The sequence below is a fragment of the Arvicola amphibius genome, chromosome 12, assembly GCF_903992535.2.
Source record: "Arvicola amphibius chromosome 12, mArvAmp1.2, whole genome shotgun sequence".
NCBI classification, from domain to species: domain Eukaryota; kingdom Metazoa; phylum Chordata; class Mammalia; order Rodentia; family Cricetidae; genus Arvicola; species Arvicola amphibius.
In genome coordinates this window covers 70675940-70690313 of record NC_052058.2, presented here as the reverse complement: position 1 = coordinate 70690313, position 14374 = coordinate 70675940, and the positions used below count along the sequence as shown (strand labels likewise).

The window sequence follows — 14374 nt, the reverse complement described above, 5'->3', positions numbered from 1 at the left end:
GGCAGCTGAGTTCGATTCTCCAGACCCACCCACCTCAGGTGTTTTCCAACTGCTTCTAAGTCTCTCTCCACAGGATTTGATACCTTCTATTGAACTGTGATACACACACACACACACACACACACACACACACAAACACACACACACACACACACACTGGACAAATAAATAAAACGAGAAATCTTTTTTCAAGAAAAGATTTGGCATGCTTATAAAATATGTTTACATGTTTACAAAACCAGGCTTTCAGTGTTTATGGCATAATTCATTAATTCTTAGGAGAAAATAAATAAAAAGGCATGTATTTAAAAAGTTCTTACCATTGCTGAGTTCTTCATCCACCGCCGTTCTGGGATGGGATTTCCAGCCAACAGGGTACAAGGAAGGGTTAGCTGCTGTCCTTCAATAATATTAGCCACAGAAGGGCTGATTCCAATAAGCGGGGCAACTACATCAAAGAAAGAAGACCCAGCTTTATCAGAACAGGGGTGGTGGTGATGTTATTATAAACAAGATGGTTACAAATCATGTTGTTTAAACCTGGAGTTTTCAGGAACGGATTTAAAGTAAGAATGGAAAAGAACTTGAATGTGCTTTCCTAAAAATTAACAAAGCAATACCATGAATGAACACATAATCTTTAAAAGATATAACTCAAAAAATGTAGGTACAAATAGACAAATGGAGACACACAGAAAATTCTATAAAACAGTATCAATGAGATACATGCAGTGAAATATTTAACGTTATAATAATTTGAACTATATAATACTAAGGAAAAACAATTCCATGGAATTCATTTATTTTCAGTATGAGAATTTCCATACTGAGAATAAATGAATAGTTTAATCAATCAGTGTGCTTTAGAATGACCAATAATCAAACAGAAGATGCGGAGCCTGAAGCAGATGTTCTTTAAGTTATTTATAATTGTAACATTGTATGAAATATGGCTTAGGGACAAAAACCTCTACCTGGCTCTAGAATAAATAGAAATTGTCATAAGCAAGGGATGATATCATCAACATCAAAGAAGTTTGAAGTTTTTGAAGTTCATTAATCTTACCGAGTCCTGTCACCGTTACTGTTGTCTGTGACTGTATTTTTCCAAACTGGTTTTCAGCTTCACAGATATACGTTCCTTTATCACTTGCCCATAAATCTAGAAAGAAGAGCTCATTTATTCATTCAGGACCACCATGAAATCTTGATAATGCACCAGGCACAGTGCTGACATCTGTGACAGAAATTACATAAGCGCCTTCTGGCCATTGCTTTCTAGGGAAGGAGCGAACAAGCTCAGACATCACAGCAGGGTAACAAATTCGCTATGATGTTTATACAGTGAGCTGTGGTGGCACAGACAGGAAAGAAGGATTGGTTGTATGTGGAGGAGTTAGGAATTCACAGCAGAGGTAAGATCCCAGATGTAGTTTAAAGAGCAACTGGACATCAAGTCTCAACAAGGTAACTGCCCAAATGTGAGCTGAAGAAGGACAACACGAGTGAGCATGCCAGATTGAACAGAGAGAAGCCTGTCAGGCTTCAACTGTACACAAGGAGCTACAGGCAACTGAGGAAAGCTGGAAACAGGATAGGTTCCAGGGAAGAACACACCAACTGGTTGTCTAGTGCCAAATATACATACAGGCAGCATTATATGGCCTATAAAGGTTATATTTATATATACACATATATGCATGCAATAACAATTAGTTTTTTAAAAGGCCACAAATTTGAAGGAGAGAGGAGACGGGTATATGGGGGAGGAGTTAGAGGAAGTAAAGGGAAAAGAGAAATGTCCTAATTAAATTATAATCTCAAAAATTATTTTTAAAAAAGAGTAGCTAGTAGATAGGAAGAGCAGTCTACTTATGGAGAACTATAAATCAAAAGCAGAGCTTGAAGAGAGATCTTTGAAGGATCTCTTCAAAGAGTAGAATGGTAACCCACCCTGGGTGCACTTCTGCTGTTTGTAGGGGTCAGTGTTTCGTTGCCCCAGTCAGTAAGGGCAGAACCTGTTTGCATTTAGGGAATAAAAAACTAGGGAGAAAATACACAGAGCAGATTCAAAGAGAAATAAATAGTGTACCAAGTCTGGCAAGAATTATGAAGACTCTACTAGGAATTTGTAGATTTGGAATGTATGTATAATCATGCAAGCCTAACTCTGTATAAGGAGAAGACATAGCTATTCATCTAGCTAGGAAAACTACTAGATGCTACCTATACTCTGTGCTGAGTTCTGGTGTTCTTAGTGAAGGACCACATACTCTAGAGACACCAAGTATTCACATGTAAAACCACACATTTTTCATACAAATTTGTTTTTCTCATCCTCCTTTTTACTGCATGTTGGATATTAATGCAATTTTTATTATGTTATCATAATAAAAGCATAGAATTGTTTTCCAAGATCGTGAAGAACATTATAGAAGATGCACAATTAAAAATAGCATCAAGAGCAGTCGGGGTAACGTTAGTTACAATCTGGAAGGCATGGTCAGGAGGCTGAAGTTAAAGCCTTTAAAGGTAGTTCTTGGCTTGCAAACAATAAGGAAACCAAGATGAGATTTTAAATATTGGAATGATTTTAATCTTATAAATATTGTAACCAAGTGTGTCCAGTTTAACCTACTATCAAATTATGAACATACATATCTGTAGATAGAGTCTGGCCTGGTGGCACACAGGAGGTTGAGAAAAGAAGTTAGAGGTCAAAAGCCCTTCTGAGCTACCAAACTGAATCTTTGTCTTCAAAGAAGAAAAACAAAAAGGGAACTATGCCCAGCTGGACTGGGACTGAAAAAGCACGGGATAAAACCAGACTCCCTGAACATGGTGGACAATGAGGGCTGCTGAGAAGCCAAGGACAATGACACGGGATTTGGACCCTACTACACATACTGGCTTTTGGGGGGCCTGGCCTGTTTGGATGCTCACCTTCCTAGACCTGGATGGAGGGGGGAGGAACTTGGACTTCCCTTAGGGCAGGGAACCCTTACTGTTCTCTGGACAGGAGAGGGAGGGAGAGTGGAGGGGGGAGGGGGGTAAATGGGAAGTGGGGAGGAGACAGAAATTTTTACTAAATAAAAAAAAGGGAACTATGTAAAAACAAAAAATACACACATACAAAAGAATACACACACACACACACACACACACACACACACATATATATACAAGTGTACAAATACACATGCATGCTAACACACATGCACACACTCACATCCTTTAACCTACTTGAAATAAAGAGAGCGCCTGTTCTCAGCTGGCTGACGGAACTAACTGAGAAGGGTCTTGAGAAAACTGGCATGTTGTCCAGTCTTCGCCATTTGATCTTTGGTTCTGGATAACCCTGGACATAACAAGGTAATGTCACATTGGAGCCGATTTCCATGGACACATCAGAAGGCTCTTGTATGAAAACTGGAGGTGCTGGAAGATAGAAAACACAAAAATGTCACTGATAGAGGATGTGGACTCCTTAAGAATAAATCTTATTAAATTAGCAACAGATTGAATTTGTAACAAGTCATTGTTCATATAATATTGCAAATTCACCCTATAGCTATTCCTGTCTGACATATGACAGAAGTATTTTCTTCTTTATGAATGAACATTTAGAATGGACACTCAGCTTTTGCACTAAAGTTGCAGGTGATATGAAGATCATTTTAAAGAGAATTATTATAAAAAGAAATTTGTTTTCAATAGGAGCATATTTCATAGTGCTCAAACCTTATATTCTCCTAAATAAGTTGGCTTTATAGTGCAATATGATAATATTGTATAGAAAAAAGGAAGTTTTGTCTAGAAGTCTCAATATGTGCTAGGCTAAGACCTTGGGAAGATAAATATAGCAATGGTCAGAAAATAAATTTCAAAACAGCAAAACATACACGTTGGAATTTTGATGGGGATTGCATTGAATCTGTAGGTTGTTTTTGGTAGTATGGCTATTTTTACTATGTTAATCCTACTAAATCCATGTGCATGGGAGATTTTTCCATCATCTGATATATTCTTCTATTTCCTTCTTCAAAACTTGAAGTTTTTACCATACAGGTCAGTTACTTGCTTGGTTAGAGTTACCCAAGATATTTTATATTTGTGGCTATTGTAAAGGGTATCATTTTCCTGATTTCTTTCTCAACCCATTTGGCATCTGTATGTAGGAGGGTTACTGATTTTAATAGGATTAATCTTTTATACAGCCATTTCACTTAAGTAAATTTTCAGTTATAAGAGCTCCCTTGTAGAATTTTTAGGATGGCTTATGTATACTAGCCTGTCATAAGCAAATATCAATAATTTGACTTCTTCTTATCGAATTTGTATCCCCTTTGTCTTATTACTCCAGCTAGAACTCCAGTACTATATTGGTACTATAATGAGCAGATACGAAGAGAGTGGACAGCCTTGTCTTGTTCCTGACTTTAGTGGAATTGCTTTAAGTTTCTCTCTTTACAGACCTTTAAAGAATAGGACTCAACTTCATATAGAAAAACAAAAAATCCAGGATCTCTAAAACAAACCTATACAATAAAAGAACTTCAGGAGGTATCACCACCATCCCTGATTTCAAGCAGTAGGAAAAAATACCCAAAACTGTAAAAAGAACTGTAGAACAAACAAACAAACAAACAAAACCCTATGGTATTGGCAAAAAAAAAAACAGACATGTTTGTCAATGGAATTGAACTGAAGACCCAGACATAAATTCATATACATATGGATACTTGATTTTTGATAAAGAAGCTGGATATATACAATGGAAAAAACAAAGCATCTTTAGAGAAAGGTGGTGGTGGTCTAACTGGATGTCTGTATATAGAAGATTGCAAATAGATCTATAGGCAATCATCCTGCACATAACTCAAGTCTAAGTGGATCAAAGACCTCAACATAAAATCAGGTACACTGAACCTAATAGAAGAGAAAGCAGGAAATAGCCTTAAACACATTGGCACAGGAGACAACATCCTGAACAGAACACCAATAGGGCAGGCACTAAAACCAACAACTAATAAATGGGGCCTTATGAAACCGAAAGCTTCTGTAATGCAAAAGACACCACCAATAGGACAAAGCAGCAGACTACAGAATAAGAAAAGATCTTCACCAACTCCACACCTGATGCCCAAAATATATAACAAACTAGACAGCAACAAACCAAATAAACCAATTTAAAAATGGGGCACAGATTTAAACAGAAAATTCTCAGTAGAGGAACCTCAAATGGCCTAGAAACACTGAAAAAAATGTTCAACATCCTTAGCCTTCAGGGAAATGTAAATCAAAACAACTTCGAGATTCCACCTTACACCTGTCAGGATGGCTAAGATCAAAAACACAAGGGACAACTCATGCTGGAGAGAGTACAGAGCAAGGGAAATACTCTTCCATTGCTGGTAGGAGTACAAACTAATACAGCTACTGTGGAAATCAATATGGCACATTCTCAGAAAACTGAGAATCAATATACCTTAACACTTAAGAATACCAGTCCTGGGAATATACCTAAAAGATGTTCTGTCTTAAAACAAGGACACTTGCTCAACTATGTTCACAGCAGTTTTATTCATAATAGCCAGAAGCCAAAAACAACCTAGATGCAATTAACTGAAGACTGGAAATAGCAAATGTGGTACATCTACACAATGGAGTATTGCTCAGCTGTTAAAAACAATGGCATCATGAAATTTGCAGGCAAATAGATGGAACTTGAAAAAAAATCACCCTGAATGAGAAAACCCAGACCCAGAATGACAAACATAGTATGTACTCACTTATAAGTGGATATAGCTGTAAAGTAAGAGACAATTGTGCTATGGTCCACAGACCCAGAGAGGCTAAGCAACAAGGAAGGCTTAAAGCGGGATGCAAGGATCTCCTTGGAAAGGGGAAATAGATTTCACAGGAGGACTGGGGTGGGAAACAGAAAGGATCAACTGGTGGGGGCAGGGAGAAAATGCTGGGAGAAATGACTGGAATTGGGGGACATTTCAGGGGGCGAGGTGGAAACCTACTGAACTGGAAACTCCATGGAATCTACGAGAATAACCCTGGCAAAGACTGCTGGTAATTGGGAGTCATGGAGCCTGAATCAGCCATTTTATGTAAACCAGGCAAGGCCTCAGGTGGAAGCATTAAGACACTAACACAGACACAAAACCTTCCACCAACAGTTTGTCCTGCTGTGGGTGTTCTGGGACTGGAGTCTAGCAGAATCCTTGTCAAAGAGACCAGAGAGACTTCAACCAGAAACTGATAGGAGCAGATACAGAGTCCCAAAGCCCAACATTAGTGGAGCTTGGGGAGTCCTGCAGATGAGGAGGAGAAGGGGGAGAAAGGATAGGAGGGACCAAAAGGGTCAGGAAAACACGGCCCACAGAATCAATAGACTGGGACTCGTGGGGGCTCTCAGAGATCAGGGAGCCTGTAGGAGTCAGACGTAGGTCCTCTGCATATATGCTATGACAAAGTAGCTTAGCGACCGTGTGGGATTCCTAACCATGGGAGCAGGGACAGTTGCTGAGTCTTTTGCCTTCTTATGGAACCCTTTCCCTCCTAATGGGTTGCCTTGTATAGCGTTGATGTGATGGTATGTACCTGGTTTTATTGTAGCATATTATGTCATGTTTGATTGATGTTCCTGGGGGGGTCTGTTCTTTCTGAGGGGAGATGGAGGGGGCATAGATCTAGGGGAGAGGGGAAGTGGCAGGGGGAGATTAGGGGGAAGAGATGGAGGAGAAACTGCAGTAGGGAGTAACATATGAGAGAGAAAAATATATAGAAGACTGAAGTCCACCAACTACTTGAGGGAAAGGATATATCTCCCTTTATTGAAACGTTAAAATATAATTACCAACGAAAAGTGATACACTAAACAAGTTCAGAAGTAATAGAGGAAGGGAATCTGGAATCAGAACAGAAAAGCAAACTCAAGTTAAACCCACAAACCTAATCAAGATGAGAGAAGCCATGCATTGCAAAGCAGATTCTAGAAAAGCATCAGGCACAAGACGAGCAAGGAACATAAGTGCTGAGTCTCAAAACAAGAGGCAAATGAGAACACCAGGCCCGAGAGAGCAGCCAGCACAATGTCCACCACATACAAACTTCCAAAATGAAGCAGCTTCTAGCTGAGCCAAGAAGACTTAAATACTTCCTCCTCCTAACTGTGGCCAACACGGCCTCCAAGTGAGGTTTTATGGGTGAGTTGCGAATAGATTCACGAAACTAGAGACTAGGAGAGCAGTAGTGACTTGCTGAGAGTACACAAGGGTGCTTTTCTGAAAGAGAGTGTTACTTAGAAGGGTAAGAACCCACAGAGTGGATTCGAAGGGCAGTTCCACTCTTTATAGTCTGTGATCTTGGGCAAATCATTTCACCCTTCTCCCCTGATTTAATTTCTTTAAGAACATAAAGGAAAAGTAGGATTTCATGTTTCAAGTTGTCAAAAGAGATTATCTTTACTAATAATGTAGCATGAAGTAACTACCTCAATACTAGCTGTATTAAACATGAAAATTACAAAGTTAGTTTATTAGATCTGAGTTCTGGAGTTTGATATCTGTGTTTGATATCACGTTTGGTACCTCATTCATTCTCCTAGGGTAATGTTTGATACCTGGTGATTTCCTGAGCATCGGTGTGGCTCACTGAGCTATGCATAGGGGTAACACCACAGCACAGTTTATTGTCTGTAGAGATAACTAGGACTGTGCAGATTCATTGTTTTAAAACTATAAAAGTCATAAACCAACTCACCATCTTGCTCTAAACTCTATTCTGAATTATTTTCCTAGACCCCCTAGACAGTTAAACATATATTCCCTCTGTGGCAACTCTTGCATTATGTCAGTCAGAGATTTTCTTTCCTAAAATGACTAGACACATTGCTTTGGTTCCACCAAACCACAAAACACAAAACCACAGTTTAAGGCTCAAACCCTGTGTGGTGTGGAATGCTTTAAAAAATTACTGCCAGGCCAACTTTGTGTTTGATGTTTCCAATCCCCTCTTCTTCCAAATGACTTCACAATTCACTACCCCCCGTTTCAAGGGATGAAAAGCATTGGTAACTTTCCCTGTTGACCTGAAATGTCCATAACTTAAAGCCATGATAATGAGAAACAGGAAAAATGATGCTTGTTACAAGAAGCTCAAACTCAAGAATAATATTAAACAGTGTTTTTGTTAATTTTTTGTGTGTTCCAGTATTGCTGCTTTGAGGTAACAGGCCCACAGAAAAACAATTTAAAAGTTCAAATAACTACATGATATGGATAAAAGCATGTTTTTGTTCTTAAGTCACAAGCAACTCACCAATATGCCTAATAATTTTGTAGCTCGAATGAATAATTTTATGACGGCTAAACTTAGTACTTAACATGTTTCAAGTCCTTTATAAAAAGGAGTCAAATTGAGACAATGAGTTTCATAATAAAAGTCCAAATTCTAATCTTTAATACTGTATCATTTTATGTAGGCATTCCTATTATCATTTTTGAGACTTGGAGAAAGAAATAATCACAACATAGATGAAGTTACACACAAGATATATGTTGCATTTATCAGTCCCATAGGTAATAGTTAAAATGCCAAGAGTATATAAGTGATAACATCTCATTTCATCTTTCTAACTTGCCTGTAAAATAAATGCCATTTATATCTCTAAAATAAGGAAAGTCAGGGGACAACCCATTTTCTCTCAAGTGTCTATCTTCTTAACCACTATATTAATTCTGAAGAAAGTTTCAATCCACAGTGTGTTTTCTTTTAAGCTTCACACTAAAAACCATAATCATCTCTACAATCATGGTTTGTAGCATGTACACACTACATTTTGTTACCATATGTAACCACAATCTCCCATGGACAGGTCAGACTACTCACACCTCATGAGCTGCTCTAAGAAGAATATAATGAAGAATCTGAATATTATGGTACAACAGAAGCACAATGGTGCCATCTTCACCATTATTTGCCAGTCATTAGCAATGGCCAACATCACAGCATGCAGATAATTCATTTCTGTGGATGGTTCATTCAGCATAATAATCACTGGGATCAAAACTGAGAAACTCGTTGCTTTAGAAAAGTCATAAATGGTAAGAATCTTGATTATAATGGAGCTAAATCAAAGCTCTGATGTGTAATGTCATTCTGTATATGTGTTGCTTTTACTGGTTGATGAATAAAGCTGTTTCAGCTAATGTCTTAGCAGAGTAAAGCTATGCAGGAAATCCAAACAAAGATTTATGGAGAGGGTAGGCAGAGTTGAGGAGACGCCATGTAGATAGATGGAAAGGAGGAAGAGGTCTGAATATTACCGACAAGCCACGAGCCTCATGGTAACATACAATCTATTGGAAATGGGTTAATTTATAGTTAGAGCTAGCCAGTTGTCAGAGGCCTAAGTCATTGACCAAACAATTGTAACTGATAGTAAACCTCAGATTGGTTAATTGGGAACAGGCAGGCAAAGAGAAACAGGTCCAGTGTGCCAACGGGACAGAGAATATTTCTAGCAACAGAGTTCAGCTACATTTATGGAGTGACGTATAAAAAGAAGATATTTGTGGGGAAGTTTCTGATTATATTTAATCTGTCCTGTCAATGTAACTGGATTTTCAAACACTTGGGTATGTCTGAGGATGTTTCCAGAGAGGTGTAACTGAGGAGATAAGATCCACCTTGAAGGTACATGACACTATCTGTGAACAAGGGTCTCAGATTGAATAGGAAGAGACAAAAGCATCTTGAGCAGCAGGATTCATCCACCACCTCTTCCTGACTACAGACACTCTGAGATCAGCCAGCCACCTCACACTCTACTGTAATAGACTATGCATGCTCAAACTAGAGCTGAAGGAGCTTGTTCTACCTGAAGGCATCTTTTCAAGTATTTTGTCATAGTAATGAGAAAAGCCACTAACATATCATCATGAGACACCAAGAACGGGTATCACTAGCCTTTATATGTGGTGCACTGCTGGAAAGTAGAGAATCACTAGCCTTTTATTGCTGGACAATAGAGAGAATCTAAGAAATGCAGAAGAAAAAAATGATTAAGTAGGAAACAGTCAGTAAGCAAGGGGTATGCTTGTGGTCCCCAGACTTCCTAAACCATTGGTAGTGTGTCTAAAGGGTCACTATTTTATTACTAAGAAAAGTTACCGAGGCCATTCTCTGCCCCTTTAGAGCTGAACATGCAAAAGAATGCTGTGTGAATATAAGAAATCTCCGTGGGAAACATGGAGAGACAGAACAGAAGGTAAAACTGAGAACTGGAATTTCACCCTTACTGTGTTTCTTAAAAACACCAGTTCTGTATCTAATGACCTCCTGTACTTGAGTCTTACATTTCCAAAATCATTAGTATAGTTGAAAGTCTTCCAGGAGAATCGGAGACCTTCCCTCTCTCCAGCAGGGCCAACATTATTTTCAAGGTATTTATCTTAATAATAACAGAGTGCAGTTATTGTTAAAACACCACCCTGGGCATCTTACACTACCCTAGACAGAGTCTATAACAATCTTTGTGCCTTTACCAGCATTCTGTATTAAACTTTCAGGGCAAATTTAGCAAGAATGAGTCATGTTCAGCAGACAGCCAAGGGCAAAGGACCAGAATCAGAACAGGCCTCGGGAGGGAAGAAAACTGGTTTCTTTGAAAGAAAATATCAGGCACACGGGGTCATAATCTTCACTTAAAGGCTTAAGATAATAGAACTAAAATGGTTTGTAAAGGATTCGTTTTCTTCATCCGTGTTTTAAAAATCAACTTGAGCATGACAAAAAAATTTCTTGTACATAACATACAGAAAAGAAAATATAATTTAATGACATTCTATGCTTACAAGTTTAAAGGGATGTAGGTATTTAATTATCTGTGAAAATTAAGTTGCCCCATTCTTTCCCATGAAAAACAAGTTCTCTTTAATTTCTAGCTTTACCACACTGTGTTTAGAATGACTTTTTGTTTGTTTGTTTTGTTTATTTTTTTCTAGGAGATGCAAAATAGATGATGAGGCAGGAACCGAACTTCCTGAGAACACAAATACAGTTGTCATGCACACATCGCATCTTTCCACGGTGACTGACATGTGTAGTTGGTATTTTATTTCATACACTGGGGAGGAACTCCTAGTGGATTTTTTAAACTAAAACAAAAGAGTAATCCGTCACCTTTGCTGTCATCGACATCTCTGGATTATGGTCTAGGGCCAAACTCTACTTTCTGGCCTCCAGATGTTAATAATTGGGAATCTCATGGCAGAATGGATGACTACTGACAGAAAAATGGCAATGGATGATACGTATGGGCGAAGCCGGTAGTCTCTGAGGTCAGATAGCTTGCAATTAAATACTCAGGCTCTGCCCCTCCCTAGCTCTACAGCCCTGATCAAGCGACTCAGCTTATATAAGCTTAGTGTCCTTATATTTGTATAAGACATAATCATAGTATCTCCTCTTAGTGTGGTTGTAAGAGTGTAATGGGACAACCCATAAGACATTCTTGGCACAATGAATGGTACATTGGAAGCTCCTAGGAATTGTGAGCCACTGTTATGATGATAGTCATCTGAAATGCCCATGCTGGATTTGCCATTTGACAAATATTTACACCAAATTGTTTCATGGTTGATCAACATGGAAAATAACAACTCTGTGTCAGAAAAATAATGCAACCAATGGACATGAAAGCTTACAGCCTACATCCAGAGTTAGTCTGCCGGTTGCTCTTCCAGCATCATTGATGGCTACACAGGTATAATCACCAGCATCCAGATCTTGGGTTTCTTGAATCTTCAAAAGTCCCATGAGGGGGTCAATACTGAGGAATGTTGAGGGCCTCAATTCAAGATCTCCTGAATCCAAACGACAAGAAGAATATTAAATACGGAAAATTTTACGCGGTCTACTCTGCCACTAATATGATTTTGAAATTTCTAAATAAAGATGATTATGATGCTTCAAATTCCAGTTGTACAACATAGATGCTTTACTTTCTATGATCTAAAACCCGATCCTGTAATGGACTATACAACTGCTTTTCCTCCATCTACCTATATTCAAATAAGAGTGAGTGCTTAGGAGCCACATGGAAAGCAGGGGTAGGCTGGAAACCAAAAGAGTGGCTTTGGTCAGTCAAAATGGAGCTAGTATGGTGAGGACTGACTAGGGGCTTCTATTATTGTTGTGGCATGAAGCCTTTCAGTGGTCCTAGAAGTGCCTGAGCTATCAATGCTGTTAGATTAGTGAGTGATTCTTTATTGAACGATAGCAGTGATGGTCCGTCTTGCGAGAAGCCACAATGGGCTGAGAAACGTGTATGAATGACCGAAGAAGAGTGTTGCTTGGAAAGAGTAGAGGGAAGTTTTCTGAAAGAACAGTGAGTTTTTATTAATCTCTTGGGTTACCTCAGCTCAAGTCTCATTCATTAAAATTTGAATTTGGAGTGATAGTATGTTTGGAGGAAGTAGATAGAGATCTCAAGACAAGAACAGAACGAAACCAGAAAGACTGGCTACAGCTGGATTTCCTCTGTATGCTACTTGTCCCAACAGAGCCTCTGGTCCTCCAAGAACCACTTATTATCAAAAGACATAACACCTCAAAGAGTCATAAGGAAGATTATGCATGTTCTCCTATGCTCTCCTATGTTCTACCAAATTGTCTCCCAATCAAAGAATGAAATTAATGACAATGACCAGTAGATTAAAAAAGTACATAGCACTGGATATATAATGCCATTTAGCATATTTTTTTCATTTGTTGTGAGATTCTTAAAATCCCTCAGGAGGTTTGGCAGTCCTTGATCTTAGGGTTTAATGACATTCTGCAAATCTGAAAGATACTTTCTAAAATGTCACACATCAGTCATGTACCCTGGGACTGAGAACACACATGCAACTGTTAAAAAGGCCAAGAGCCTGAGAGCAAGTAGGTCTCTAAGAGGGTACTGTAAACAGCATCAATCAATGAGACTTCATAACATGTAGACAATCCTCTTTTGGTTGTATAATTTTCTGAAGAGAGGATGTCAAAGAACCTCTCAATTTGAAAACAACAAAATTCTAATAAGTAAGCAACTGTCAGTGCCCTAAACAAAGTATTTTCCAGAATTTCAATATTGCAACCCCCTAGGCAGCCTTACACTTGCTACTACACAGTCCACTTGCAAATGAGAGAGGCAGCAGAAACTTTGTCTAAGTGCCTCTGGGAGATTTTAATAAACAGAAGCAGATGATGTTGACATAACAATCCTCCTACTAGAGGAGGATGCAGTGTGACCTCGCTGTTCTTCAAGCGTTAGAATGTTTGGACTAAAATGCATTTAGAATTTTGTAATTTACTTGCTTTTAGTTTATTCCTGTATGTCAAAAGACACCATCTGTGTCAGAAGATGAAATAGAGACCTTCTGCTGGCCACTTTTGTTCCAAATAAAACAGCTGAAGAAATGGTAGTCACATAAAAGAAAGGAAGGAAGGAAGGAAGGGAGGAAGGAAGGAAGGAAGGAAGGAAGGAAGAAAGAGAGAAAGAAAGAAGAAATAAATTGGAAAGCATAAGTCTAATCGAGGTTGTAATTCGATCACATTTTGATAGTCTTTCTTTTCTTGATTTCTACTGAAAATTATTCATCAAATTATTAAGAACTCAGAGAAGTATAGATGGAGTTCTTCTCAGATAGAGATGTGATGTAGTGTTATTTAGTTTCAATATTCAATACAATTAAAAGAACATCATACTTGATAAGATAATAAACCTTCTAATGCTGATTTAGGATTTAACAATCATTGTTACTGAGGAAAATCCTCACGTTGCTATCATTTCCATTCAATTTTGGACTCTGTGGACATAAAGTTTAACACTAGAACTTTTCAAATAGTTGATGGTAATTAACTTGTTGTTAGAAACATTTGTCTCGAGGACCGTCATGTGTCCTCTTACAAATGGCTGAAGAATTCAGCGAATTTTTATTTATGGTGATGCTGACTTCTTATGCAGTAAATTGCCTGCCTGTGACTGCAGGGTGAGCTGGACTGATCCAGAGTTGAGAGAAGTGTGTTGTCCATAAGCATTGGACTGTGCCTTATGGTATAATGCATCAATATCTCATGCCCATGTGGATTGGAATCCACTGAGATGGGTAATATGGTCTGATACGGGGTTCAGGATTATGTGCTGTTAATGAGGATTATATTTATTTGTATTTAATATCTCAGAAATCATATTGGGAAGTTTAAAAACTTTCACATAGATTATTTTATTCAAAACTAATAGAGATTCTTGCATAACAAAAATATTTTATAAAAATAATATTTTCCCAAACCAGAAAAAATTAGTAAGAAAAGTGGC

At 38.3% G+C, this 14374-nt stretch overlaps 1 protein-coding gene across 1 annotated transcript in view; it reads right to left on the bottom strand.

The window, feature by feature from the left end:
* Positions 1-14374, bottom strand: part of Hmcn1 (hemicentin 1) — a 445711-nt gene that overhangs the window by 208016 nt on the left and 223321 nt on the right. The window contains exons 15-18 of the mRNA XM_038349717.1: positions 11724-11882; positions 3244-3438; positions 1067-1162; positions 321-448 (exon numbers count right to left, since the gene is read on the bottom strand). Of these exons, the coding sequence (XP_038205645.1) occupies positions 321-448; positions 1067-1162; positions 3244-3438; positions 11724-11882 (578 nt within the window). The remainder of the gene's footprint in view (positions 1-320; positions 449-1066; positions 1163-3243; positions 3439-11723; positions 11883-14374) is intronic.